This window comes from Phodopus roborovskii, unplaced genomic scaffold (assembly GCF_943737965.1).
Source record: "Phodopus roborovskii unplaced genomic scaffold, PHOROB, whole genome shotgun sequence".
Taxonomy (NCBI): Eukaryota; Metazoa; Chordata; class Mammalia; order Rodentia; family Cricetidae; genus Phodopus; species Phodopus roborovskii.
The window spans coordinates 11,211,642-11,238,781 of record NW_026126571.1 but is presented as its reverse complement, the minus strand read 5'-3'; the positions used below and the strand labels follow the sequence as shown (position 1 = coordinate 11,238,781).

Genomic DNA, 27,140 nt, shown 5'->3' with positions numbered 1-27,140 from the left:
AAAAATATTTTTTTACAGGGCTGGAGAGATGGCTCAGAGGGTAAGAGCACTGACTGCTCTTCCACAGGTCCTGAGTTCGGTTCCCAGCAACCACGTGATAGCTCCCAACCATCTGTAATGAGATCTGGTGCCTTCTTCTGGTATGCAGGCATACATGATAAATCTTTTTTAAAAAGTCACCAGGCATTGGTGACACACACCTTTAATCCCAATACTCGAGAGACAGAGGCAGATAGATCTCTGAGTTCAAGGCCAGCTAGGGCTACAGAGAAACCCTGTCTTAAAAAAAAACAACCAATTATTTTTTAATTACAGTTATTTAGGGTGCACACGTGTGTGCGTGCTTGATATATGTGTGAGGGTCAAAGGACAGCGTGTGAGAGTTAGTTCTCTTCTTTAACTGTGTGGATAACAGGGCTTGAACTCAGGTTTCCAATCTTGGCGGAGGCATCTTTACCCACTAAGCCATCCTGCTGGCCTGAGCTTCCTATGACTTTGAGTAACCTTGACACGGGTACCCCTGGGTCTCCCCAGCACATGGTGAGAGGGGCCTGAGTGGAAAGGGACGGAAGTCCTTTCACTAGCCAGCTCTGATCTGGGGAAGCAGATGTCCATGTGTGTCCCGTTGCTGCCTGTGTGGGCTTTGAGGGAGAAGCCAGCTAGAGGAAGGTGGCAAACGCACACCCAGATGGCTGTAGCCATGAAACTTAAACCCTGTTCTGAGTATACAATATTGAACGGCGCAGCGGTACTATGTGCCGAATTTCGTAAAATCCCAAATCCAAGTGGTAGTATGCTCCTGCAATCCCAGCACTTAGGAGTCTGAGACAGGAGGATTGATGTGAGTTCAAGGCCAATGTGGGCCTCAAAGTGAGAGCCTGTCTCAGTAATGAATACACACACAGTGTGTGTGTTCCTAAAAACAGGAGTACAGAACTCTAACCAATTAGCTGATTCTATTGAACTTCTATTTGACTGTTTGCCACAAGCCACATGCTGCTGGTAGGTAGCCCCCCGTAGGTGTGTATGGAACCTATAAACGTTTTTCTAAGGGAAGTGACTTAAATGTTTGGCAGATTTGGCTTCGTTTTAAGTATTTTAAGTTTTGTTTTATGTAACCACAAACTTTTTCTCCAGATACTAAAGTAGCTATAACAGGAGTCGGTTTCTGGGGCTGGGGGATGTCTCCATTGGAAGGCTGCTACTTAGCATGCACCGAGTTCAGTCCCCACTCTCAATCACTGGCCACGTAGGCGAGTTTCAGGCTAGCCTGGGCTACATGAGACCATTAAGTTTCAAATAAACTATAAGTTACTTTCTTCTAAAATCATCAGAATATTTTTAAAAATTGTAATGTGTATGAAGAGTTTGGAGAGGAAATAGGAATAAGAACTGGAAAGGACCACTGTGCTCTGATGTAACTGCCCCAGAAGTGTCCCGTGGATGGTTCCACAGAGACAGGGAGGATGTCTTACAGCACAGAGACCCCGAGCTTGGGACGGGTGGCAGCAGCTCTTGCAGTGTGAGTACGGTCACACGTGCACACGTTCCCCGTGGGCTTACTGCCCGCCCTGCACAAGGAGCAAGACAAGCCAGAGCCAGTGCCTTCACTAACAGTCGCAATACGCTGGTTTCGTGTGCGCAAGGTGTAGGTTTGCTCAACACCACCCCGCTGTGTAAAGATTCTTCTCCATTTGTGTAAGCACCAGGAAAAAATCCCCAAAGAAAGTTAAGTTTTCCTTTTTCTAAAGGCAGTCATTTCAAAGGTGTCTAGTATGCTGACAAAAATACCACCACAAACTTCTCCCCACTGAAAAGCCTGTATCTTTTGCTGCATTTTGACCCAAGCCTTTGAGTGCGCTGTTAAATCTTCTAGGCTTTCCTTCCTCACAGTTTGTCACCAGCACAGCCAGCACAGTCTCCACAGCCCTTCTGTTTCCTCAGAGAAACCCAAGCCCTGCCCACCTTGTTCCCTCGTCCCAGCCTCAGAGCAATGCCTGGAATGTTCTGGACTCTTGCTTCATTTTGGATTTCCTTTTGCTTGCCACCAAAAGCATTAGTTCTGACCGAACCCTTAGGAGCTCGGTCAGTCATTCCACAAAACCGGTGAGGATTCAGGGAAAGCATCAGCCAGGATCAGACACATTCCCTTCTCCCTGTTTCTTCTAACTACTTTTAGCCAGGCTTTCCCATCACAGACTCAGGATGGCAGCCAATGGCTTCCGGACATGTTTGCGTTTAAGCTTTCTGGAGGACCATATCCCACCCCTCCACCAGACTCCTTGGCCGGAAAGGGGGTTGTTATATACCCAGGAATAAGTGAGTTCACGAAGTCAGGATGCTTCTAGGAAAAGCACAGGAGGTAGATGCTGGACAGACACTGTCTTTTAAGAATTCTGCCAGGAATTGCTGTCGGAAAATGGGAGCTGGATGCTGGGGATGCAGCTCAGCAGAGTGCTTGTCTAGCATGCATGAGGCCAGTTTGGTCCTCAGCACCACCTAAAGAGGAATCATGAGGAGAAACGCCAGAATGTTAAGGTCATCATTGGCTATATAGTGAGGTTGAGATCAGCCCGGCTACTTGAGACTCAAGAGGAACAGAGAGTTCCAGCGTTTAGTAGCTCTTACCATAGTCATGGGGCCTTGGGTTGGGTTTGTAGCCCAGCATAAGGAAGAGAAAGGAGTGTCATTTATTGCTTCTGACATGGGGCTGTTGGTGAGCAAGTTCTGGGTCACTACTACAGATTTCAGTTACAGTAACCTCGCCGCCTCCAAGTTAACATTTCATATGGCGTCTTAGGAATCAAAGAGCGCTGTTTTCTGGCCGGGTTGCGGTATCTCATGCTGGAAGTGTTTCACTGGGAGATTTGGTAATGAGTTACGTGGTCCCTTCCGCCACTTCAACAACTCTCGTGTCACCCTTGTCTTGGGGGAAAGTGACAGATTTCATGTAGGGGACCTGGAGTTGGGGGAGCTCATGTCATATTTGGTTAGCTCCATCTAATATGCAAATTCAAGGAGGAATTTAGAACTTTAGACTTTAGGACAGAGGCCTGCCTGCCTACGTGTGGCTCCAGCATTAGGAGCTTGGGATTTAGAAACGTAACAGCAGTTTGATTCCCTTGATAAGCTGTTTCCCCCTTAGACACAGTTCAAATGACAGGTGTGTTACATTTAGTAGATGGTCAGATTGTGGTCATCTACCATAGAGTAAAGCATGCAGGAGCCAGAGCCAGGCTGCCTGAGTTCAGTTCCTGGACCTACCACTTGCTGGCTGGGGCTTTGGTTTCCTTGTCTAGAAAATGGGGACCGACGGTGATTTTCAAAGGGTTGCATTACATGAGGTAATAGTAAACTGATTACATCAGCACTTTGTTTTCGCTCTCCCTTTAACACAGTTTATCATATTCTTACTCCCCCCCCCTTCCAGCTCCCTACCCGCCCATCCCCTCCCCCCCCCTCTTCCTCTCTCTCAGGTTTTTGTTTTGGTTTTTGCTGTTTTCTTAGAGATAGGATTTCTTTGTGTAGCCTTGGCTGTCCTGGAACTCTCTCTAGACAAGCCTGGCCTTAAACTCAGAGATCTGCCTGCCTCTGCCAAGTGTTGGGATTAAAGGCATGCTCCAGGACTGCCCAGTCTTTCTCTTAATAGCAAAATGAAACTCAAAAAAAAAAAAAAAAAAAAACCCATAGAAAGTAATTTGTGTCGGTCAGCTACTCCTCTTCATAGGGGGACAGTGGCCATTTTAAAGAATCTTATACTTTAGGGTATCTGTTTTTTCTGAAATCATAAAATTCTATTGACTTTTCCCCCTTCTCTGTATATGCTCACTGTGTTTATTTTGTTTTCCTTATTTTTCCCAGCCTTCCAACATATTCTTCACTATGGATGATGTGGTCAAAGTTGGGGACTTTGGACTAGTGACCGCCATGGACCAAGAAGAAGAGCAGACTGTTCTGACTCCAATGCCAGCCTACGCTACACACACAGGACAAGTGGGGACCAAGCTCTACATGAGCCCAGAGCAGGTGAGTCTCTCGGACTTGCGCCTAGCCAGGCAGTGAAATAGTTGTACTGTCCTCCGTATAGTAGCCAGTAACACACAGCCTAAAAACTAGGAGAGTAATTCTGCCCCAGGGAGTAAAAAATACAATCGTGAAACACACTCTCATCTCTGCACAAGAACCTGGAAAGAGACTTAAAGAGCCAGGTGTGGTGGCTAATGCCAGTAATCCAGGCAGTCGGGAGGCTGGAACAGGAGGATTGCCATGAGTTCAAATCCAGCCTAGGTTATAAAATAAGAGCCATCTCAAAACCTCAAAGAGAAAGAGATGGAGTGTGAGGAAGAGGACAGACAGACAGATGCACATCAGCACTGTGGTAAACAAATGAAAGACACTGAAATGTACAGAAGTTTTTGAAGTTCTGTTTGGACTTGAATTTGTTTTTGAAGTTCTGTTTGGACTTGAATTTGTTGACTTTATATTTGTTTGGGTCCTGAGACAGGGTCTCATACAGCTCAGGCCTTGAACCCTCTCCTTTAGCTTGGCAAGTCTTCAAAAGGAAGCTTGGTAACTGGGGATTTTCTTGATTGTCTTCTTCAAATCCAGTGTCAGGCAATACTCTACCTGCTGCCCTCTTGTGGAATATTCAATAAACTGCCAGCTTCTGTACTCATTAAAGTGTTCTCCAGAGGCCTCTTCAAGCAAGGGCTCAGTCTCCACAAACTCATATAATTAAAATGAATATATACAAAAAAAAAAAAATTAAGTCCAAAAAAAATTTATGCTCCTGTAACAGGTTAATTTTTTTTCTCTTTACATATTAATCTGTCTTCTATGTAGGGAATGTGGAAAATATAGGACCATATAATAAAAAAAGGGCATTTACTAAATAAAAATACATATAAAATATTGTCATTTTCAGCTATGTGCTTATATACTTAAATAAAACATTGTTTTGTTGGAAACCAAAGTTGGGATTTTCATAAAATGTGACCATTCGTGTATTCTTGGCCATCACAGACAGACAAATCTGTTGTCTGTGAAGCATTCCCTCAGTTCAGATCACTCAGTGTTTGTTTCAGACATTAAAGTTATTGCTGTCAGATGCATCACTTGGGTAACTGCCTCAGCGTCTGTCTACCCTGCCATGGGCAGAATTGGATGGGATTAGATAGACATCAGCTGTCTAGGTGCCTCCAGTGAAACAGTCGATTTACACCATCCAAACAGCGCCTGAAGATATCCCCTTCCTCTGCGGGCAGTGTCCTTGAGTACATTTCCAAGCCGCAGAGATGGGGTGGGGCAGGTAAGGAACAATGCAGATACATTGCTGGCGTCACTTTAGTAGGAAGTAGGGTGACATAGCAGACACAGTCACTGGAACATTCCACCTGCCATTTTGTGAGCAGAAGCAAACCTTGACATTCGCATAGAAGGAACCAGGGAGGCAGATACCTAGAGTGGTAGACAGCTGCTCTGCCACCCAGCCTGGTTGCCTTCTCCCTCCCCTAGTCCAGCAGTTCTGAGGCCAGCCAGGTCCAGATCTGTTTACCTGTGGTCAAGTAAACTGGCCTGAGGAACTGTTCATAAATAAAAGGGCTCTCCGGAGGCACCAGGAGTCCGCTTTGCATTTGAATGGGGCTTTCCATAATAGAGCAGATCGGTTGTGAGTCATTGCTTCATGGTATCAGGAATTTATTGAGGGCCTTCTCTATACTTATCCCAGTGCTGAATGATGGGAAAGGAACACAAAAGCAGCAGGTCTGCTCCCTGCCAGGACTGGGAAAGGACAAGAAATATACACATGAAAAATAGAGCTATGCATACAAAGCAGTCTGCAATTAAGTGAGTAATGAAGGCTCCCAGGTTGATTAGTGGCTTGGAGTAATGACCGTCAGGAGTCTTCAGGACTATGGTGATTAGAAATAAGATTGCCTTCAGATAGTGTGGCTTTGAAAAGCTTCACCTCAGGGGGGCTGAGCAACCCTTAGAGGCCCCGGCATACAAGGCACCAGGTTTCTGCCTATTTTGCTGATGCCTATCTCTGAGCCTTACCTGGGCTTTCCCTCTGTGATGCTGAGTGGTGTAATTATACCTGCCCACCGTGGAAGAGGGCCCAGCGGGGAGAGGGCCAGAGCAGTTAACTCTTTAGTAACGTTTTTACACATACACTTATACCCAGAGGTCAACCCTAGGGTTCAGGGATGACGTCACCGTAGCAACTGAATCTTCTCTATGTTAATGCTGTGACGATGTGCTCTCTCTCTGGGGTGATTTCTTACATGTTTTTATGCCATTTCAGATTCATGGAAACAACTACTCCCATAAAGTGGACATCTTCTCTTTGGGTTTGATTCTGTTTGAATTACTTTACCCATTCAGCACTCAGATGGAACGAGTCATGGTAAGTATATCTTACTCCAAGGAAGTGCACACATCTGTGGATGAAAGTGAGAGGCTCCCGATCCTTCTGGAGCTGGAGATACATACACGGGGCTGCCAGCTGCCCAGCTGAACTCTCCAGCACCACTGTTTATCTTGATGCCATTAGATAGTTAACTAGGAGCAAAGGGACCATGTGAACAACGAGTTCATCATGACCTTAACAGTATTTTGCATTTGGTACCATTGTGATCAACCCAAAGCCAGACGGAGCTGCAAGGGTAACCTGGGTTGGGGGAAAGAAATAGTAGTGGCCCTTGGCTGGAGGACACTGGTACAGGGGACAAGTGGCCACGCACTCACAGACCAGTGCTGGCAAATGACACATAACTAGTTTTTCCTTCTCAGAGCAAATCATGAGCATAGGTTTTCAGGCACACAGTACTAGCTGGGCACCTTTAGTCCCAGCACTGAGGAGCACAGGCAGGCAGAGCTCTGTGTCTGAGACTGGCCTGATCTACATAGTGAATTCCATGACAGTAAGGCCTACTAGTTACCTAGTGAGCTATGTCTGTAAGTAATGAGCTATGTCTATAAACAAAACCAAAAAAAAAAGATCCAAACAAATAGAATGAAGAGTGTGAGTAATCAGTTCATCAAAGACACTGCTGAGAAAGTGGGGAGTTTGGGGGCAGGAGAAAAGGCTCAGTAGTTGAAAGCCTGTGCACAAACACACAGACATATGCACACACATAGTACAATAGGCATGTACACTAATAAAAAGAAAGTGAAAAGACAGGCTGGGTTATCAGTGGAGAGTATTTGCCTAGCACGTGTGAGAAGTGGATGTTAGCATTCAGGCATCTGTACTGGCCTGCCCTTGGGGTTCTGACAGGATACGCTCTCAGCTGCTGCCACTAAGAGCCACCTGTGCACATTCACTACGTTCCCTTTTAAAAGGATCCTGCCCACCTCCCATCCTTCCCTCTCTCCCTCTCCTTTCTCCCTCCCCCACCCCACCCTCTCTCTACCTCCCCCCCCTCAGCTGCTCCTGTCCTAGAGGCTGGTCTCCCCTCTCCTGTTTCCTGTTTCCCCTTTTACTATCCTTTTCCCTTAATAAAAACAAACAAAAACCTCAGCTTGAACTCTGTTGCATGACAAATTTCTTGAGCTGCTTTTTTTTTTTTTTAAATAACAGTGGCTCCGTATGAAAGACAGGGTTAAAAGATTAAACAGTATTTTTTCTTTCTTTTTAGACCTTAACTGATGTAAGAAATCTAAAGTTTCCACGGCTGTTCACTGAGAAATACCCCCGAGAGGTATGTATAGTTGTCAACTTCTTTCTCTAAAGTTGTATTCAGTGCTTAAAGTATTCTTAAAGGCACTAAGGGTCCTTAGCAGTCAACTGGTCAGCTTCCCCATCCTAGAGCAATGGTTCTGAACCGAGTTTCAGCCCCTTTGGAGTCAAAGGGCCCTTTCACAGTGGTCACCTAAGACCATCAGATTCATAACAATAGCAAAATTACAGTGAGGACGTGGCAACAAAGGTAATTTTGTGGTTGGGCGTCACCCTAACATGAGGACCTGTGTTGAGGGTAGAAGCATTGGGAAGGTTGAGAATCACTGTTCTAGAAGACCGTCTATTAGGATTGATCTCAGCCCGGTGGCCTGCAGAGGTCAGACTGCCTTCAACACCCCTGAGGCTGACTTCATAAAGCGCCCTCACAGAAGCCCTCATGTTACATAACTCTTTCTGTTGGTAACTGGCTCATCTGGGGGCCAGCTTAACAGATAGCTCAGCTGTTAAGAGCACTGACTGCTCTTGCAGAGGATCCAGGTTCAATTCCTAGCACCTACATGGCAGCTCACAGCTGTCTATAACTACAGTTCCAGGGGACCCACCACCTTTCCACAGGCAAAACAAACACCAATGCACATAAAAATAAAGTAATAATAATTTTTAAATGGCTTATCTTAAACAAAAGGCCCCTAGTGGCTGTTGATTCCAGGTGTGGAAGTTAGGCCACAGGAAGTGGTTTAGAAGATTAGGGGAGATTAAGCTAGTCTTCACGTTAAAAATAAACTCTATAAAATTGTCATTTCTTTTTGTAACACTTTTTTCCTATAGTGTGTTTGGGCCCACAAGCTTATTGCTTTAATATTTACACATTGAGCTGGGCAGTGGTTGTGCACGCCTTTAATTCTCGAACTTGGGAGGCAGAGGCAGGCAAATCTCTGAGTTCGAGGCCAGCCTGGTCTACAGAGTAAGTTCCAGGACAGGCTCCAAAGCTACACAGAGGAATCTTGCCTCTAAAAACATTACACCACACACACACACACACACACACACACACACACACACACACACACGATAAATCCTAATAAAATGCTTTACTGAGATTATTGTAGTTTCATATGTATTGGTCAGCTGAATATGTCTAAAATCAGGTGACATCTGCACCTCAAGGATTATTCTACAACCTTTCCTTTCATTATAAGACCACCACTTATACCCAAATAGTCTCTGTACAGCCAGGTTGCAGCCAGGCTGATAGGCAGCAGGCTGGATTAAGCCTATTTGTAAATTTATTTACTGCACCTGAGAGGGAGAGAGAGAGTATGTACATGCACACATATGGAAATTAGAGAACAAGTTTTGGGGTTTAGTTCTTTCTACTACATGGGTCCTAAGGAGCCAGCTCAGGTCATCAGGCCTGACAGCAAGGGTGAGTGCTTATCGAGAACACAAATTTGAATCCCCAGCAACCACATGAGAAGTTGGACATGCTTACATACATTTTTAACCTAGCATTATAGAGGGCAAAGACCTCTGGGACTTGCTGGCTGCCAGCATGCTCCGGGATCAGTGAGAGACCCTGTTTCAAGGGAATAAGGTGGAGAGCATTAGAGCAGGACCCTGACATCTTTGGGGCTCCTGTGACAGCGGACTAATCAGATGTGCTTCACACACTTGAAATAGAGAAGTTGTGCTGGATCTGAGGTAAAGCTAAACAAAGACCATTTACCTACCACCTGCAGAGGCCTGTAATCCAGCTCCTGCACTGCAGATTGGGGGGGGACATATGCACCCAAATGTGAGTATATAAGCATATGCATAATCTATGTATGTTTGTTATCTTCCATGACCTAAAGAACTGCTTAATAATCTATTTTTGGTTGTGGTTGTGAGGCTAGTCTTTAACGGCTGAGCCATCTCTCCGGCCCACTGCTTAATAATCTAAATCTGGAACTTTTTAACACAAAGCCATCTTTATATTTCAGCATATGATGGTTCAAGACATGCTCTCTCCATCCCCCATGGAGCGGCCTGAAGCCATAAACATCATTGAAAATGCTGTATTTGAGGACTTGGAGTTTCCCGGGAAGACGGTTCTGAGACAGAGGTCCCGATCCATGAGTTCGTCTGGAACAAAGCATTCTAGACAGCCCAGCTGGTCACACAGCCCATTACCCAGCACCTAGCCTTCAGCTGTGCCAGCAACCCTGGCAGGTGGCAACGAGCAGACACCTTGAGGAATGTGCTCTCCACAGTGGTGGACTCAGATTTTATGCTTTGATCAGTTTGATTTGGTACCAGGTTTTCTAAGTCAGACTGGATTATGGGCCTAATTTCTCTGAACGTCAAGGAAAGGGCTATGTAAATGATATGTGGACTTGTTCCTTGTTGGTGTCCCAAAACTAGGTCCAGCTTTGGAACCCTCCCTTTTCGCCAGGAGGTAGAAGTGATCCTGAAATGACCTCGACTGGAAATATCTTTATAGCACAAAAGAGTCAGAGACCCTCCCGTGGTGACTACCCGCTCTAGAGACATGTTTTCTGGAGATACAAAGGTGACTTGAAAGTGATTGTCAAAGCTGACTCTGGTGGGCACTTGACCCATCTGAACTATTTGGAAGGCACATAGCACAAGCCAGGCCGCGGTCCCTGTCAGTAGTGTCATAGTCTGCAGCCTCGAATACTCCATTCTTTAGGTTGTTCTAGGAGTGTTAGGGACTTTTACCTCCAATAATGGGAAAATGAAGCTTTTTAGTCATTGGTCTAAGGTTCTGATTTGAGGGCTTTTAAAAAAAAAAAAAAAACTGTAGAAAGAAATGGATCATCTATTACAACTAACTTCTTCAATTATGTAATTTTTATCCTAATAGAATCCTATCTTATATATAATACTACAAGTGGGTACATCCCCAAAACTGATTATAGATAAGTTTAATCATCTCAACTTGCTAACATGTTTTCATTTTTCCTGTAAATATGTTTATTTTTTATTTATGAGAATTCTGAAATCAATCCATTTGGGTTGGTGGTGTACAGAACACACGTAAGTGTGTTAACTATTATGACTTCTTTCAAGTCTAAATGATTTAATAAAACTTTTTTAAATTATACTTACAGTTGACTCTTATTTTAGAGAGTTCTCAAATGATGCTCATCTAACTTACAAAATGGGATCATAAGGCTCTAAACAGTTATGCCCCTTACTCTCAAGACAGTGTATTCCTTTTATTTTTTTATTTTACTTTTTTAAAAATTTTATTTATGTATGCGTGTATTTTATTTACATACCTGCCCCACGTGCAGAGGTGCCAACGGAGGCTAACAGAGGATGTCATCCCCTGGAGCTGGTTGCGAGATATGTGGTGTAGGTGCTTGGGAACCGAACTCAGGTCCTCTGGAAAAGCAGCAAATGCTCTAAACTGCTGAGCCCCCTCTCTCTCCAGCTCCATGAAAACTTTGTTTGTTTGTTTCTGGAGACAGGGTTTCTCTGTATTGTTTTGGAGCCTGTCCTGGAATTAGCTCTGTAGACCAGGCTAGCCTCGAGCTCACAGAGATCCACCCTCCTTGTCTCTGCCTCCCGAGTGCTGGAATTATTCTTAAGCTATTCAAGACCAGTGTTCTGTGCTCTACTCCATGCCAAGGACTGGGAATAAAGAGGACCGTGCCCCCAAGGTGAGAGCTAAAAGAGAACAGGAAGGTATTGCTAATTAGGCTAGGGCCTACTTCCCAACTCTGCCTGTCTTACTTTTCCTGTTGCTGAGATAAAACCCTCAAGGAGAAACCGGCTCAGTTCCAAGGTACAGTTCATCGTAGTCGGGAAGTCAGTTCTTCAGGAGTGTGGGGTGGCTGGTCATATCATATCTACATCAGAAACTAGAGAGAAATACTTGAGTGCTGGTGCCCAGCTTGCTACCTTCTCTTTTATTACAGCCCAGGATCCCCTAAGGAGGGAATACTCCTGCCCCAAAGTAAAATGAGTCTTCTGTCATTGATAAACCCAATCAAGATAACCCTCCACACATGCTCAGGGGCTCGTCTCCCCAGTGATTCTAGACTGTCAAGTTGACAGCATCATCTCAGTGCCCTTGAGGCCATGTGGCACTCTGGGCTGATAGACACAAACCAACTAGTCACAACCACAAGATGTGTCTCCCCCCCCCAAGGGCTTGTTGGGCTGATAGACACAAACCAACTAATCACAACCACAAGATGTGTCTACCCCCAAGGGCTTGTTGAGGGCTGGGTCTCTGACATTCAGAGGCAGAACGTCAGAGGTGTGGAAAAGTGATTTGCTCATGAGGACATGAGTCTGATCAATGGGCTAATTCATAATTAGATGGATTGGGGCCTGTAGAAACAAGTTAGTAGTTAATAACACTTAACCCGTTTGCTTTCCAAAACCACATAGCAACTCGAAGACCTATAACTGCAATTCCAAGGGATCCAGGGTCCTCTTCTGACCTCCTTGGGCTCCTTCACACATCTGGTACCCACACTACCCTCAGGCTCGCACACACACAGACACATGTTTTTCAATGGACTGTTGCGAAATGAGACCCACCTGAGGAAGTAAAGTTACGGGTGTGCATTTGAAGGGCACATTTCATCTCTGGCATTTGCCTCGCTCCCCCAGGTACCAGGCAGAGAGCAGCTCTGCTTGACCACACTCTACCATGGTGGTCTGTCCACAGCAAAAGGGCTAAGTGACTATGGACCAAAATCCTGAGGCAAAATAAATCTTGGCCTCCTTTAAATTGTGTTTCTCAAACACTTTGTCACAATGAAGAAAGGCTAATGGTTCCATCTACCACACAGTTAGGAGCAGTTTTGACATGAGAAAATACTCCCAAGGAATCTGGATAATATTAGACTCATACTTAATGGCTGCCCAAGGTACTGCTTGGCTCCCAGTCAGCCCTGTTTACCTGTCTGCTGGGAAGCTTGGTCTGCTTGCTTTCTACTCCATTTTTATGCCAATCAAGGAGCTAGTTGGTTTCTCCTGACATATCCCACTCATATCCTTGATCCCCCACAACAGCTGGGAACTTTCCATCGAAAGCACAGTGACCACCATTCTACTTACGGCCAAACTAAAGTGCAGGAAGGTGACATGATTTACCCAAGATCACCAAGCAAGTAACAGCAGGTGTGGATCAAACCCCTGACATTTGCTTCCCAGTTGGTGATTTGTCCACTCTCTTGCTCTGAACTATGGTTTTATAAATTCTTACACGATATAACCCAGTCTTATGGCATTTTAATCCTGGAAATTGCCTTTGCGGATTCCATCAGAATTGTAGGCCTGAGAGTGGGGAGGTGTAGCTCAATAAAGAAAAGACCCAGAGACAGATATTGGAGTTCAAGCATCAAGCTGAAGATCAGAGAAGCAAAGCAGCCAAGCCAGTAGATCCTACCCAGCTGAAATGGCCATCCCATCCCCAGGAATCCTCAGAGGCAAAGGGCTCTGAATTCCTTGACTCCTCCCACTTTTAATTCCTTTCTTTGCCCAGCTGTATCCTGTTTCCACTTCCCTAGTGCTGGGGTTAAAGGCATATGATCCCAAGTGCTGAGATCACCTTTGTGTGAATTCAATTGTGTTTTTTGTTTGTTTCATTTTTTTAGGGTTCTGGGTTTTTTTTTTTTTTTTTTTTTTTTTTGTTTTTTTGTTTTTTTAGGACTGAATCAATTTCATGTGGTCCGTGTGGCCTTGAACTGACAGAGACCCATCTACCTCTTAATCCTGAATCCTGGGATTAAAGGTGTGCCCCCCCCCCCCAGCTCTATGGCTGCTGGGATTAAAGGTGTGTATCACCACTGCCTGGTCTCTATAGCTTGAGACTGGCTTTGCTTTCTGAATCCTCAGGCAAGCTTTAGTAAATCATAAATAATATATCACCACAGGGAGGTTGAGGAAACAGGCCAGCAACACAAAAAGTTCACAATAGTGGTCAGAACTAGGGCCCTCTGACTCCAGATCCCCCCTCCCTCCCCTTCCTCCCCCTCCCCTTCCCCCCCTCTCCCTCCCTCCCTCTCCCCCTCTCTCTCTCTCTCTCTCACTCACACACACACACACACACACACACACACACACACGAGAGAGAGAGAGAGAGAGAGAGAGAGAGAGGGGGGGGGGGAGCACTTTAGCTCTTTGTACTAAGCCTCGTCAGGCCGCAGTAAATGCCTCCACTGGTCTGCAGCCGTTGCTAGCACTAAGGTCTCCAGAGGGAGGGGCCTTCCTCGCCACCCAGTGTCTTGCACAAATTATTGGCTGCATGCATAATGGAAGCAGAAGGACCTAGCACTAAAGCAAACACAGCTGCCAGGAGCCAAGGGTGGACAAGTGACAATGAACCTACTCCACTCACCTGTTCCTTCTCAGAGAACCAGGTGTATGGCGGCACGGCACGTGAAGTTGGGGGCTCTGCAGAGAGCAGCAGCGTGCAACCTAACAACCAGGAAGCATAGAGAAGCTAGAGTACAGCGAGGAAATCAAAGCACCCGGCACCTGACCCCCACCTAGACAGGGAAGGAGTCTCACCCGTGCAGGGGTAAGGGTGAAGGGCTCAGCACAGAGACTGGGAACCCTGGCTGTGAGGAAGTTCCATAACCTGTGCACAACCCGGATAAAGACTCCTGACATCTGCGGGAATTCACCTTACCTTTCAGCTGTGGCCGGGAGCCTTTTTAGGACTTAGTGCCTCCATTTGAAGTGATCCAGGAGCCAGTCCTGCCCATTCCCACCTCTGAGACCCCACTCCCACCCCACCTCAGGCCCAGGCGTTCTTCTTCACTGGCTGAAACGATTGATGGCTGCTGGTCCAGGAGCCAGCATCACCTAGCCGACTGACACAGCCCTGTTGAGAAGTCCTACCCATAGGGAACAGATACTGCAACACCTTTCTGAAGTACATCTTACTTTGTGTTTGCGTCTGGCTGATTGACCTGCCCTGCCTGGCTTCTTGCCGCCGGCAAGCTCCTCCTTCCCTGCTCCTCCTCTCATTCTGTTCTTTCTCTCTCCTAGATTTCTATTTATTCTCTCTGCCTGCCAGCCCCACCTGTTCTTTCTCAGCCTAGCTGTTGACCATTCAGCTCTTTATTAGACCAATCAGGTGCCTTAGGCAGGCAAAATGAAACACAGGCTTACGTAATTAAACACACAGCCTTACATCATTAAACAAGCGCAGTAGGAACAAATGTAGCACACCTTTACACGGTCCAAGTAATGTTCTGAAGCACAAACAAATGTAACACACCTTTACCTAGTTAAAATGATCTGCATCTCTGCATCCTCCAAGTTCACCTCCCAGAACTGAATGGTCCAGTACTCAAGGAGCCTACCACAAAGTTTTAAATTAACTACATATTTGCCCTCTTTGTGGGGTTAGAACGGGATTGCCCTTGCCCCCTACCTTCCCTCCCCTCCCCCCCTCTCCCTTTCGTCACTTTTTCTGGGGATACATTTACTACAAAAACTGTTTCATTGCTTTGCTTTTTTGTCTGAGGGTATGAAACAAACTCATAGCTCAGCGAGCAGCCACAGTCTCTCGGTCTTACTCCTAGGAAGGGTCTCAGGGGCACTCTGCATGTCCTCTGGCCCACCCTAAGAACACCTGTTGTTTCTGTAGCTACATTCTCAAGCACAGTTTTATGAAGCCCTTCCCAGGGTATTGCGTTTCTGAAAACAGTAAATGCCACCTGGTGGTTCATTTCCACCAAGGACACCTCTACAGCCCCAACTTCACCAAAAATTAGCCAAACTCTACAGGCGCACTCTGCAAAATCCACCCACAACCAAGTCCAAGAGCGTGTCTGCCATGACCCTTTAAATTCTTCACGTGGGAGCCAAGCACATGGCTGTCACCACAGCACCCTGAAGATAGTGGCATGGAAATCAGGATTTCGGAGTCGCTCTTAGTTACAGGGAACTTTGAGACCAACCTGGGCCACATGAGAGCCAGTTCAAAAACCAGTCAAGCAATCAATTCCTTCTTGTGTGTGGCGGCCTAAAACAGCAGAGATGGGAACACAGGAATAGCCAGCCACTTCCATCGACTCAAGTCCCCAGCCCCTTCCTCAGCATCGCCCCCTGGGAGACAGAAAAGTAGCTAGCTCTCTTCCCTGGTTCTTCTATCTGCTCTGAAGATTAAGAGAAATTGTGGATAAACAGCATAGAGGCCCACATCTTTAACCGCAGCACTTCCGAGGCAGAGGTGAGCGGAGCTTTGAGTTCAAATCCGATTCCACACCGGCCAGGGCTATACAGAGAAACTCTATCTCAAACAAAACAAAAGATAAGGAAGAAGAAGAAAAGGTTAAGGAAGGACTGGAGGGATGGTTGTGTTTAAGAGTGCTTGCTGCTCTTTCAGAGGACCCAAGTTCAGCTGCCGACACCCACAATGTAACTCCAGCTCCAAGTGATCCCATTCCTTTTTCTGGCCTCTACGGGCACCTGACAAGTGGTATACTGGCACACATATGCCTTAAAACAAGCCGGGGTGGTGGCACACACCTTTAATACCAGCATTCAGGAGGCAGAGGCAGGTGGATCTCAGTGAGTTTGAGGCCAGTCTGGTGTTCAAAGTGAGTTTCAGGACAGCCAGCCTGTCCTGAAAAACCAACAGATAAATAAATAGATGAATAAAAATCTAAAAGGAAAGAAAAGAAGTTGTAGGAAGGCAAAGACATAGGATGGGTAGGGCATGAATTGCACCTCTCTGTGGAAAGGCTAGAGAGGTAGAATGACCTAATGACTACCGAGGACTGGACACTAGATAGGACCATAGGTTAGGAGAGCATGGCGCCAGAGTTTCTAGTATAGATTTTCCTTAGGATGTCATTTTTGTTAAAATCGCTGATTCCTCACCTGGCCCCACATAATCACTAAAAGCAGAATGAAAGCCAGGTGTCTCTGCCTTCATTCTGAGTACTTCAGCTAAAGGCACAGAGAGAAACCATCATCCTTAGCCTTGCCTTTGGGTCTCCTTGAATTCTAGAAAAAGCAGCATCTGGCGGGACAGGTCCTCCACTCTTCCCCACACCTGAGGGAAATAAGGAGACTCTGTCACAGACTTGGGGGGTGGGGTCACCCGACATTGGTCTCTTCCCAATGTCGCTACAGTGAATAAATTCCAGAGGTCAACTTGCAGGGATCCATTTTCTCCTTCTACCATCTGGGTTCCAAGAGGCAAATTTGGGTTGGGTTTAGCTGCAAGCACCTTTACCTACTACTACGGACCTATTTTACCTACCCATTACTGTCTCTTAAGGGATATATTGGGACTGTGGTCTGAGTTCTAACCTCTTGGAGTTGCCCAAGCCCAGGCTTCTACACTAAAAACGCCAGTGGCTGTGGGCAAAAAGAAGGACAAGGGTCCTGTTTCAGTGCTGAGGGCAGTGTCACCTATAGCCCAGGCTGGCTCTAACTGGCAGGCTTCCCAGCTTCCTGAATACCAGGGTTACAGACGTGAGTGCTGTGCCAGACCAAGTGTTGCTTCAGTAAGAGACAGACTCACGATTCTGGGGTGGGGGTGGGGAGGAGTTGGGATGTCATTAGCTGTCAAAAGTCTCTGAGCTGGGGATAGCATGAGGAGGGATTTTAAGGCCATCATGGTGAACAAAGAAGGGGGTTGACTAGAGGGAGAAAGAACTCCGGACAGGAAGGCAAAGGCCACAACCTTAAACTACTCAGCTAAAGACAAAGACCAGAGAGCCTAAGTAAGCCAGGGCAGCAGGACATAGCTGTCCAGCAGCAACTAAGAGAGTGACAGCCCCAGCTACCCAAGACTGGACCCCGTTACTGCTCTCCACTCTTCAGAGACTTCACGGGATGTTATGGTGGTTGGGGTGAGTGGCTTGCCATTTTGGAAGTACTCGTTGCCTTCCTGAGTGATAGATACTAACTTTGAATTTTTTATTGATTGGCCTCGCAAGAAGGCTCAGTGGGAAAAGGCACCTGCTTGTTGACCTGAGTTTGATCCTTGGGCCCCAAAGGAGAAATCCACCTACACCAAGTTATCTTCTGACCTCCACACACACTGTGGCATGTGCCCACCCTCTACCGGCCACAAAACACAATTTTAGAAAATATGTATTTAAAATATATTTTGTGTGTGCATATGTGTGTGGGGGTGAATGGATGTCATAGCAGGCATGTGGCCGTTCTTTCCTTCCAACATCATCAAGCTTAGCAACAAGCACTTTAGGTGCTGAGCCATCTCCTCATGGGCTCAGACATCTGCCCAAAGTTAGCGTGTAAACTGTCAAAAGACACTGCCATGAGAGACGACAGCTTCCTTGCCAGTCTCCAGAGCATAGACAGGAACTGTAGCTGCGCAATGTAGGCAGGCACAGTGCTCTGGGGCCTCCCAGCAGGAACCCTAGACAATGCTCACTACTCAGAATTGTTAGCAGAGGGGCAGAGAGGTGATACCGAGATGTAATGAAGGAGAAGAGGGGTTCACTGCTTTCAAGAACCTTCTAAAGAGTTACTCAGCTCGGTGGATAAAGGGAGATGCATTCACACTGTGGATGGTATGATCCCTGAGTCAGCAGATGCGGGATTGGTGTTGTAGGAAGAGAAATGGCAAGTACAAGTTGCAGAGAGGTAGAACATGATGGTAGCAACCAACCCAAATGGTTCCCCATGGATGAAATAGTTTGCATGGGTGTAGAGCGCTTATAGGAGCCCTGCCCACGCTCCTGCTTGGGGTGAACTTCTGTAAGGTATAGCCGTTTTGTGACTACTTTGTGTTCTATCACTGCCAACCATGTCAAATAAATAAACTGACAAAACCAGAACCAGGCATTTCACCCCTGAATCAAGCATTTGGGAAGTGGGGGCAGGAATCTTTAGAATTTTATTTATTTATTTATTTATTTATTTATTTATTTATTTATTATTGGAATCCCACTAAGTCTCCTTGGCTGTCCTGGAAACTCAATATGTAGACCAGGCTGACCTCAAACTCATAGATGCACCTTCTACATGGGTCACTGGCGGGGAGGTTCAAAAATGAAAAGCCAGTTTGGGTTCCGTAGAAATTTTTTGAGGCCAGTCAGGGCTACCTGAAGCTCTTTCTCAAACACACACACACACACACACACACACACACACACACACACACACACACAAGGAGGGAGGAAGGGAAGGAAACATTTACAATATGCTAAGTAATCTTGGATTTGTACTGTTTTATAGAAATGGTATAATCTGTAGCTTTAGTAGGTTCTTGGTTAAAAAAAAGTTTCCATTGTTGTTTTACATGCCAGGGGGCAAACATCACAAAGCTAACATAACTACGGTAGCATAACAGTAGTTTGTAATAACCCACTTGCGGACACCATCCACATTTGCATAACAAGCCCCTTCTTGCTTCTCCGAAACCCCAGGGCATCCTCCCTCCCCTTCTGGAGTGACAGGTGACAAGACATCACAGCCTCTAGCTTCTTGTTTACAATTGTAAACAAGCTCTCTAAGCTACTTCCACTACTGCAAACACCCAGAGTTCAATAGAGACCCTGAATGAAGCCAGGGCTCACACCCCTCAGCTCAAAGATGAGAGCCTTCTCCCAGCCCTGCTAGTGGACCGCTAAACTGTAGATTTAAAACTCAAAACAAGAAACCAAACACCACACACAGGTACACAGAACTATGAGTATCCGCCTGTCTGGTTGGATAGAAAGGTAGAAAAGGAACTCCTGGCTTTTCGCTTTGGTTATTCTTAGGTGGAGAGGACAGAAAAGAAAACTGAGGGGAGGAAAAGGGAAGAACACAGACTTGTTAAGGCCAGATGACTTTTGTGGTCACAGCTTTAATCCCAGTACTCCGGACAAAGGGTCCAGCCAATCCCTGTAAACTGCAGGACAGTCTGGGCTGTATATTGAGTTCCTACCCAGCGAGAGCTACGTAGTGAGACCCTGTCTCAACAAACAAGCAAACAAAACCCAGCCTGCTTAAATCTGCCCCATAGAAAACCAGGTGACATCGTGGGATTGCACCTGAGCTGCATTGACTGGAATGAGCATTAGGTGAAGGCAACCTGTGGTGGAGAACCACCCTCGAAGAAAGGGCGGGTGGAGAGACCAGAGAGAGCCTGCCTTCCCTTCAGTCCCTGTTAGATAGATGGAGTGGGGGTTGGGATGGGTTAGGGGTGGGGGGGAGGGGATGACTTCTTCCTTCCAGGACTTTGAGGAGCACCTCCCACCCCCATCCCCGCCAGGGGACATAGCTGGTTTTGAGCCAGGCAGCACCCCCGCCCCTTCTGACTATGCCTGGGGGTGGGGCGCACGGGGCACTAAGTGGCCTCGGAGTTTGCAAAGATCCCAGCAGAGTCAGGAATCTGGCTCCAGCTCAGCCAGGAGTGGCGCCAGGAATTACTGGTGTAAAGACCCTGGCGCAGGAAAAGGAAGGACTCAGACTGGCTACCTAGGGATAACAGACTCGGGAAAGCCTGCCACAACGCGAGTTGCAGCGCCCTCAGGTTGAGGAATCTCACTCAGGCAAACAGGAGCGCAACCCGGCCATCGGAGAAAGAGATACTAGAGGACACAGAAGTTTATCTCGTCTAAGAATGTACCCACAATGGGTATACTCAGACAAAGAAGAAGCAGACAGAGTCCCAAGGGAGAGGATCGGGAATGGGGGGGAAAATAATAATAAAAATAAAGGGCTATCAAAAGGGAAGATTGAAACGCAGTCGTTAGAAGGACTGCTAGGTCTGATGACCCAAGTGGGCAGGTTTGTCAACAGCTCAGCTTTTATTCCCCTCAGATGCGGAAGCAGAAACCAAGTCTGTAAAGGGCATCGGGCTGTAGAACACAGGGAGCTCAGAATATATCTCAAGTCCCCGCTTAGCAAGGTAAGCTCTGCGATGACAAAAAAATTCCACGTCCCAGCGGCTGGGACATTTGACCACATACACATGCGAGAAAGGCAAGTGTAAGTTTCCAGAATACAGTGTCCCCAGACCCCGGCTCCTGTCCATAACCAGCATTGCCAGGCATGATTCTGGCCAGGTGAGGGCAAAATGCTCACATCCCCTTATCAGAGCCTCTGGGCAGTCCTGTCTCCAATCGAGTCCTTCCTCCAAATGTGTGTTCCCCCACTATTACACAGCAGAGGTGCTAAAGCTATACTCACTGCTTTAAAAATCTTCTCCTCATGACGCTTTGTAGTTTCACACACATAAACATACACATATAATTTTCAGTTTATGTTCTGCATATGAGAGAAAATGTGCTATTTGTCTAAATACAGCTATTTCATTTAACATAGTGGTTTCTAGCCGTATCTGCTTCCCTTCAAATGTCACTTTATTTTTCTCTAGAGACGCGTAAAATTCCACTGTGTACCACCTTTTTTCGTTGCTGTTTTCTTTCTTTCCTCCTGCCTCCCCCCCTCCAAGTCCCAGGCTGTAGCTGAGGATGACCTTGATCCTCTGCCTCTACCTCCTGAATGCTTGGATTACAGGCACATATGTCTTGTTTCTGCAATGCTGAGGCTTGAACCCAGGATCTTCCGCATGCTAGGGAAGCAGCCGGGAGCTGCATCGTGGGTCCCACAGCTTCCGTCCGTCCATTTACTAATAGAAACGGAGGGTGAGTAAAAGCAGACGGGCAAGTCAACTTAGAGTCCAGAAGACATATACCCAAGCCGGGAAGTGGTGGCACATGCCTTTAGTCCCGGCACTCAGGAGGCAGAGGCAGGAGGATCTCTGTGAGAGTTTGCCGCCAGCCTGGTCTACAAGGGCGAGTTCCAGGGCAGTCTCCGAAGCCAGAGAGAAACCCTGTCTCAAAAAACAAACAAAACAATATATACCCAAGGGATAGGGAAGGGATGGGAGAAGGGAGGGAAACAACACACTTGGTTAATAATAAAGACATGTGCCCAAGAGCAGCATAGCTGGACTGTGTGGCAGCTCTATTCACAGTTAAGGAACCTGCACGCTGATTTCCGTTATGGAAACCCACATTCCCACCAGCCGTGAATAAAGTCCCTCTTCCTCCCACATTTCCATGGTTACTGAGCCCCCAGGGTCTGCCCAGACCCGCCCCCAGTGCAGAGGTTACAGGTGCACGCCGCCATGCTGGGCTTTACACGGGTGCTAGCAGTCTGAACGCCGGTTCTCACACGTGTTCCGGAAACATTTTGCCAGCGCACCCATCATTCAGCTCACCTCTGGCACGTCTTCATCTTCCGTGCCTGAAACACACCTACCTGTCTTAGTTGCTGTTCCATTGCTGTGAGAAGACACCATGGCCAAGGTGACTTGTAGAAGAAAGCACTTAATTGGTGGCTGGCGTTCAGTCCCACACGGCCATCATGGTCATGACAGGGTGCCGGTGGGCTGGCACAGAGCTGAGAGCTCACATCTGGTCCTCAAGTTGAAGGCCAAGAGAGAGAAACTGGGCCTGGTGTGGGTGGGCTTTTGAACCCTCTTCCTTCAACAAGGTGACACCTACTCCAATAAGGCCACACTTCCTAATAGTACCACTCTCTTTGGGAATCGTTTTCTTTCAAACCACCATATATACAGTGTGTGCGTGTGTGCGTGCGTGTGCGTGTGTGCGTGTGTGCATGTGTGTGTGTGTGTACAACCCCTCCACCCTTGTCCTCCACCAAAATAATGAAAAAAGTGTGTATACATTATATACAATATATATATATATATAATGAAAAAAGTGTGAATACATTATATACAATATATATATATAAAATGAAAAAGTGTGTATACATTATATACAATATGTATATATAATGAAAAAAGTGTGTATACATTATATACAATATGTATATATAATGAAAAAAGTGTGTATACATTATATACAATATGTATATATAATGAAAAAAGTGTGTATACATTATATACAATATGTATACATAATGAAAAAAGTGTGTATACATTATATACAATATATATAATGAAAAAAGTGTGTATACATTATATACTATATATATATATAATGAAAAAAGTGTGTATACATTATATACAATATATATAATGAAAAAAGTGTGTATACATTATATACAATATATACACATTACATATGATATGTATCATATATATTGCACATTTGGAGATTAATGGGCACATTCTGGAATGTGGCTCCACCTGCATGGTTTCATACATTTCAACACAGACCTCCAAACCCACTTCTATTCATCCAGCACCTCACCAACACATTTGTCTGCAGGAAAGCCTGACTGCTGTGTCCTTCTCCCTGAAACCCAGGGCCCAGCTCTCTTGCCTATCCCACACAGCACCCGTCGCTTAGCCTCCTCTGAACTGGAAAGAGTGAGCCCCAGGAGCTGGTTCCAGACCCTACAATGCCTATCCGGACCTGTTGCCATGTTCTCAAGGCGCTCAGGTGCCCTCCCCAGGCAGGCACTCTGGGAAGTGGTCAGCAGTGTAGAGTGTGGGTTGGGGGTAATGTCCACTTACAAGCAGCCTTGTAACAATAGAAGTCTGAATCCACAGTGTGAATCACTGTCCATCTGCTTGGCCCTTGTGCCTTCTATGAAATGGGAATGATAATTCCTAAGTCTGGGGGGAAAGGACCATGAAGGTAGACAGACCTGTGGCTATATTTCGTAAACATCAAGGAATATTCATACTCAGGGACTGTTGGCCTTACCTCCAAGCCCCAGCCCTGTTTCTGCAGCCTTCTTGCAAGCATCCCTCCCAGGTCCAAATAATGACAAGGGAGGACAGCCTATGTGGTACAGGATTGGGAGAAGCTGTGGTCCTGGTTATACCATGGCGGATGGCATTACTGGGAAAATGGGGCAGGGGGCCAGCTCAGGACTCACTTGTAAATGGAGTTCTTAATTGGCTTAAATAATATAAAAAACATTGTACTCTACGTTGTGATGGGAGATGTCATTCTATATATGTTTCTCATACTGGTTAATGACTAAAGCACTGTTGACCAATAGGAAAGGAAGATAGGAGGGACTAGGAGACAAGGAGGAAATAGGAAGTAGGAAGGAGAGTCAGGATGTAGAGCCGGAAGAGAACAGAACCGCCATTCCTCCCCTCTCGGTAAGACCACGTGAAAATACATAGAAATGGGTTAATAATTAAGACAGAGCTAGCCGATTAAAAACTAGCACCTGGCCAACAACATAATATCAAATACAGAGTCTCTGTATTTGTCCCGCTGCGGCGGCGGGACAAGACCAGCAGCGGCAGACAAAAAAACCATACCCCATACAACGTTGGGAACCAGCAGTCTGCTGACCCCGCCCCCGATGATGGGCAGCACGCTCATGGCCTTGTCTTCTCTATGGCATGACTTACCTGGCTGCTCAAGCTTTACCTGGCTGCCAGGGGACTCAGTTACGCATGTGCAAGTTTCCCTTTTAAAGCAAGCCCGCCAAGCATGCCTCTCTCTTGCTCTTTTTCTCTTGCTCTTTTTCCTCTCTCCTCTCTCTCCTCTCTCTCTCTCTCTCTCTCTCTCTCTCCTGCTTTCGGTTGGTCACCAGCTACCCCCCTTTCTCTCCCTTTATCAATAAACTCCGCGTGGGCGTTGAATCTCATGTTTGTGTTTCATAGGCAACAGTTGTAACAAAAGAACAACACTCTATATCTGACTCTGGGTTTTTATTATTTAAACCAATTAAGAACTCTATTTACACTGACCATTTTTCCTTCCTTCCTTCCTTCCTTTCTTCTTTCTTCCTTTCATCTCCTTCTTCTTCTGCCACAAATGTGGCTGGAGAGATGGCTCAGTGGTTAAGAGGACCCAGGTTAGATTCTCAGCATCCACAGTGAGGTCTCACAACTATCTGTAACTCCAGGATCTGATGTTCTCTTGTGGTCTCTGAGGGCACCAGGTATGTACATGGTTGCACAGACAAGCAGACAAAACATCCATTCACATGCTCAAATAAAATTAAATAAAAATGAAGCCATAAATGTCACTCATCATGGTCACCCCTCATCATTACCTCCTCCGATTCTAATTATCTCCCAAGCACCTCACTTTCAAATGCCAGTAGCCTGTGAACTCAGGAGTCAATGTCCAACACCCAAGCTCTCTGGAAAGACATTCAAATCATATCTGTCAGAAAATGCCTAAATCAGTAAGACTCTGCAGCAGGACTGCTTTTATGACTCCTTTCAACCTGATCTGGCTTCCATAGTCTCAGTTAAAAGTGTGACAACCCCCTCCCCCCCCCAACATGAGTGCACTGACACAAATTTTGAGATTATTAAACTATGGCATAGGATAGAAGGGGATCGCTACTCATTGCAAGGAAAGATGTAATTATAATAGAATAGGACCAGTGTCTCCTGCCTGTAACCCCAGAGCTTGGGAGGTTGAGCTGGAGCATCCATAAAATTCAAGGCCAACCCAGGTGGTAGTGGTGCAAGCCTTTAATCCCAGCACTCAGGAGGCAATGACAGGTAGATCTCTATGAGTTTGAGGCCAGCCTGGTTTACACAGTGAGTTCTAGGACAGGCTCCAAAGCTACAGAGAAACCCTGTCTCAAAAAACAAAACAACAAAAAAGCAAACACAGAAAAGATCCAAGGCCAGCCTGGCCTATATAGTAAGGTACAGGCCAGTTGGGCTATAAAATAAAAACCTGTTTCGAAAACTCTCACCAAGAGCCCATTATATGGCTCAGCAGGTGAGGGCACTTGCTGCTGCTAAACCCGATAACCTGAGTTCAAACCCCCAGGACCCATGTGATGGCAGGTAAGAACTGACTTCACAAACTGCCCTCAATTCTCCACAAACATGCTGTGATACAACTCTTCTGTCCCCGCCCTCTACCAAAACAAATGAAAAACACAAAACCACTCCCACCAAAAACAAAAAGTATAGTGGGCTGGGGAGATAGCTCAGGGCATGAAGCACTTGCTGTGTAAGCCTGAGTTTGAATCCCCAGACCCCATGCGAAGCTAGGAGCCAAAGTGCACCCTTAATCCCAGTGCTTTCCAGCCCAATGGGGAGCAGAGACAGGAGACACTGCCCCAGAAGCTTGTGACCAGCTAGCCTAGGGTAAGCAAAAGCAAGCAACAAAAAAGGCCAGATCTTAAAGTATGAGGACTGACACCGAGATTGTCCCCTACCTCCACATGTGTTCCATAGTTTACAGGTGTTAACACTCATGCACATACATTCTACATACACACCCCAAAAAACTCACACACATACATTCTACATACACACCCAAAAAAACTCACACATACATCCTATATACACACCCCTAAAACTCACACACATACATTCTATGTACACACCCCAAAAAAACTCACACATACATTCTATATACATACCCCTAAAACTCACATACATCCTATATACACACCCCAAAAAACTCACACACATACATTCTATATACACACCCCAAAAAACTCACACACATACATTCTATATACACACCCCAAAAACTCACATACATCCTATATACACACCCCAAAAACTCACACACATACATCCTATATACACACCCCAAAAACTCACACACATACATCCTATATACACACCCCAAAAACTCACACACATACATTCTACATACACACCCCAGAAACTCACACACATACATCCTATATACACACCCCAAAAACTCACACACATACATTCTATATACACACCCCAAAAACTCACACACATACATTCTACATACACACCCCAAAAACTCACATACATCCTATATACACACCCCAAAAACTCACACACATACATCCTATATACACACCCCAAAAACTCACACACATACATTCTACATACACACCCCAGAAACTCACACACATACATCCTATATACACACCCCAAAAACTCACACACATACATTCTACATACACACCCCAAAAACTCACACACATACATTCTACATACACACCCCAAAAACTCACACACATACATTCTACATACACACCCCAGAAACTCACACACATACATCCTATATACACACCCCAAAAACTCACACACATACATTCTATATACACACCCCAAAAACTCACATACATCCTATATACACACCCCAAAAACTCACACACATACATCCTACATACACACCCCCAAAAACTCACACACATACATCCTATATACACACCCCAAAAACTCACACACATACATTCTACATACACACCCCAGAAACTCACACACATACATCCTATATACACACCCCAAAAACTCACACACATACATTCTATATACACACCCCAAAAACTCACACACATACATTCTACATACACACCCCAGAAACTCACACACATACATCCTATATACACACCCCAAAAACTCACACACATACATCCTATATACACACACACCCCCAAAGAAGCTATAAAAAAATGACACTAATTCCACTTGGGCATACACACATACTGATTTTCCCTTCTTCTCCCCTCCCCTCCCTCTTCCCGCACAGAGAGGTCCGTGATTATGATGAAACAACGCCCCTTATCATCAGGAACATCTTCCTGGGTTTATTTTCACTATCTTCTC

The 27,140-nt window shown here is 45.9% G+C and overlaps 1 protein-coding gene across 1 annotated transcript in view; it reads left to right on the top strand.

Moving 5' to 3' along the window:
- Eif2ak3 (eukaryotic translation initiation factor 2 alpha kinase 3) overlaps window positions 1-10,790 on the top strand; it is a 67,386-nt gene extending 56,596 nt beyond the window's left edge. Inside the window, exons 14-17 of the mRNA XM_051202862.1 lie at window positions 3,862-4,026; window positions 6,305-6,406; window positions 7,641-7,703; window positions 9,667-10,790. Coding sequence (XP_051058819.1) covers window positions 3,862-4,026; window positions 6,305-6,406; window positions 7,641-7,703; window positions 9,667-9,867 — 531 coding nt within the window. The 3' untranslated portion in view covers window positions 9,868-10,790. The remainder of the gene's footprint in view (window positions 1-3,861; window positions 4,027-6,304; window positions 6,407-7,640; window positions 7,704-9,666) is intronic.
- Window positions 10,791-27,140: the final 16,350 nt, after the last annotated feature.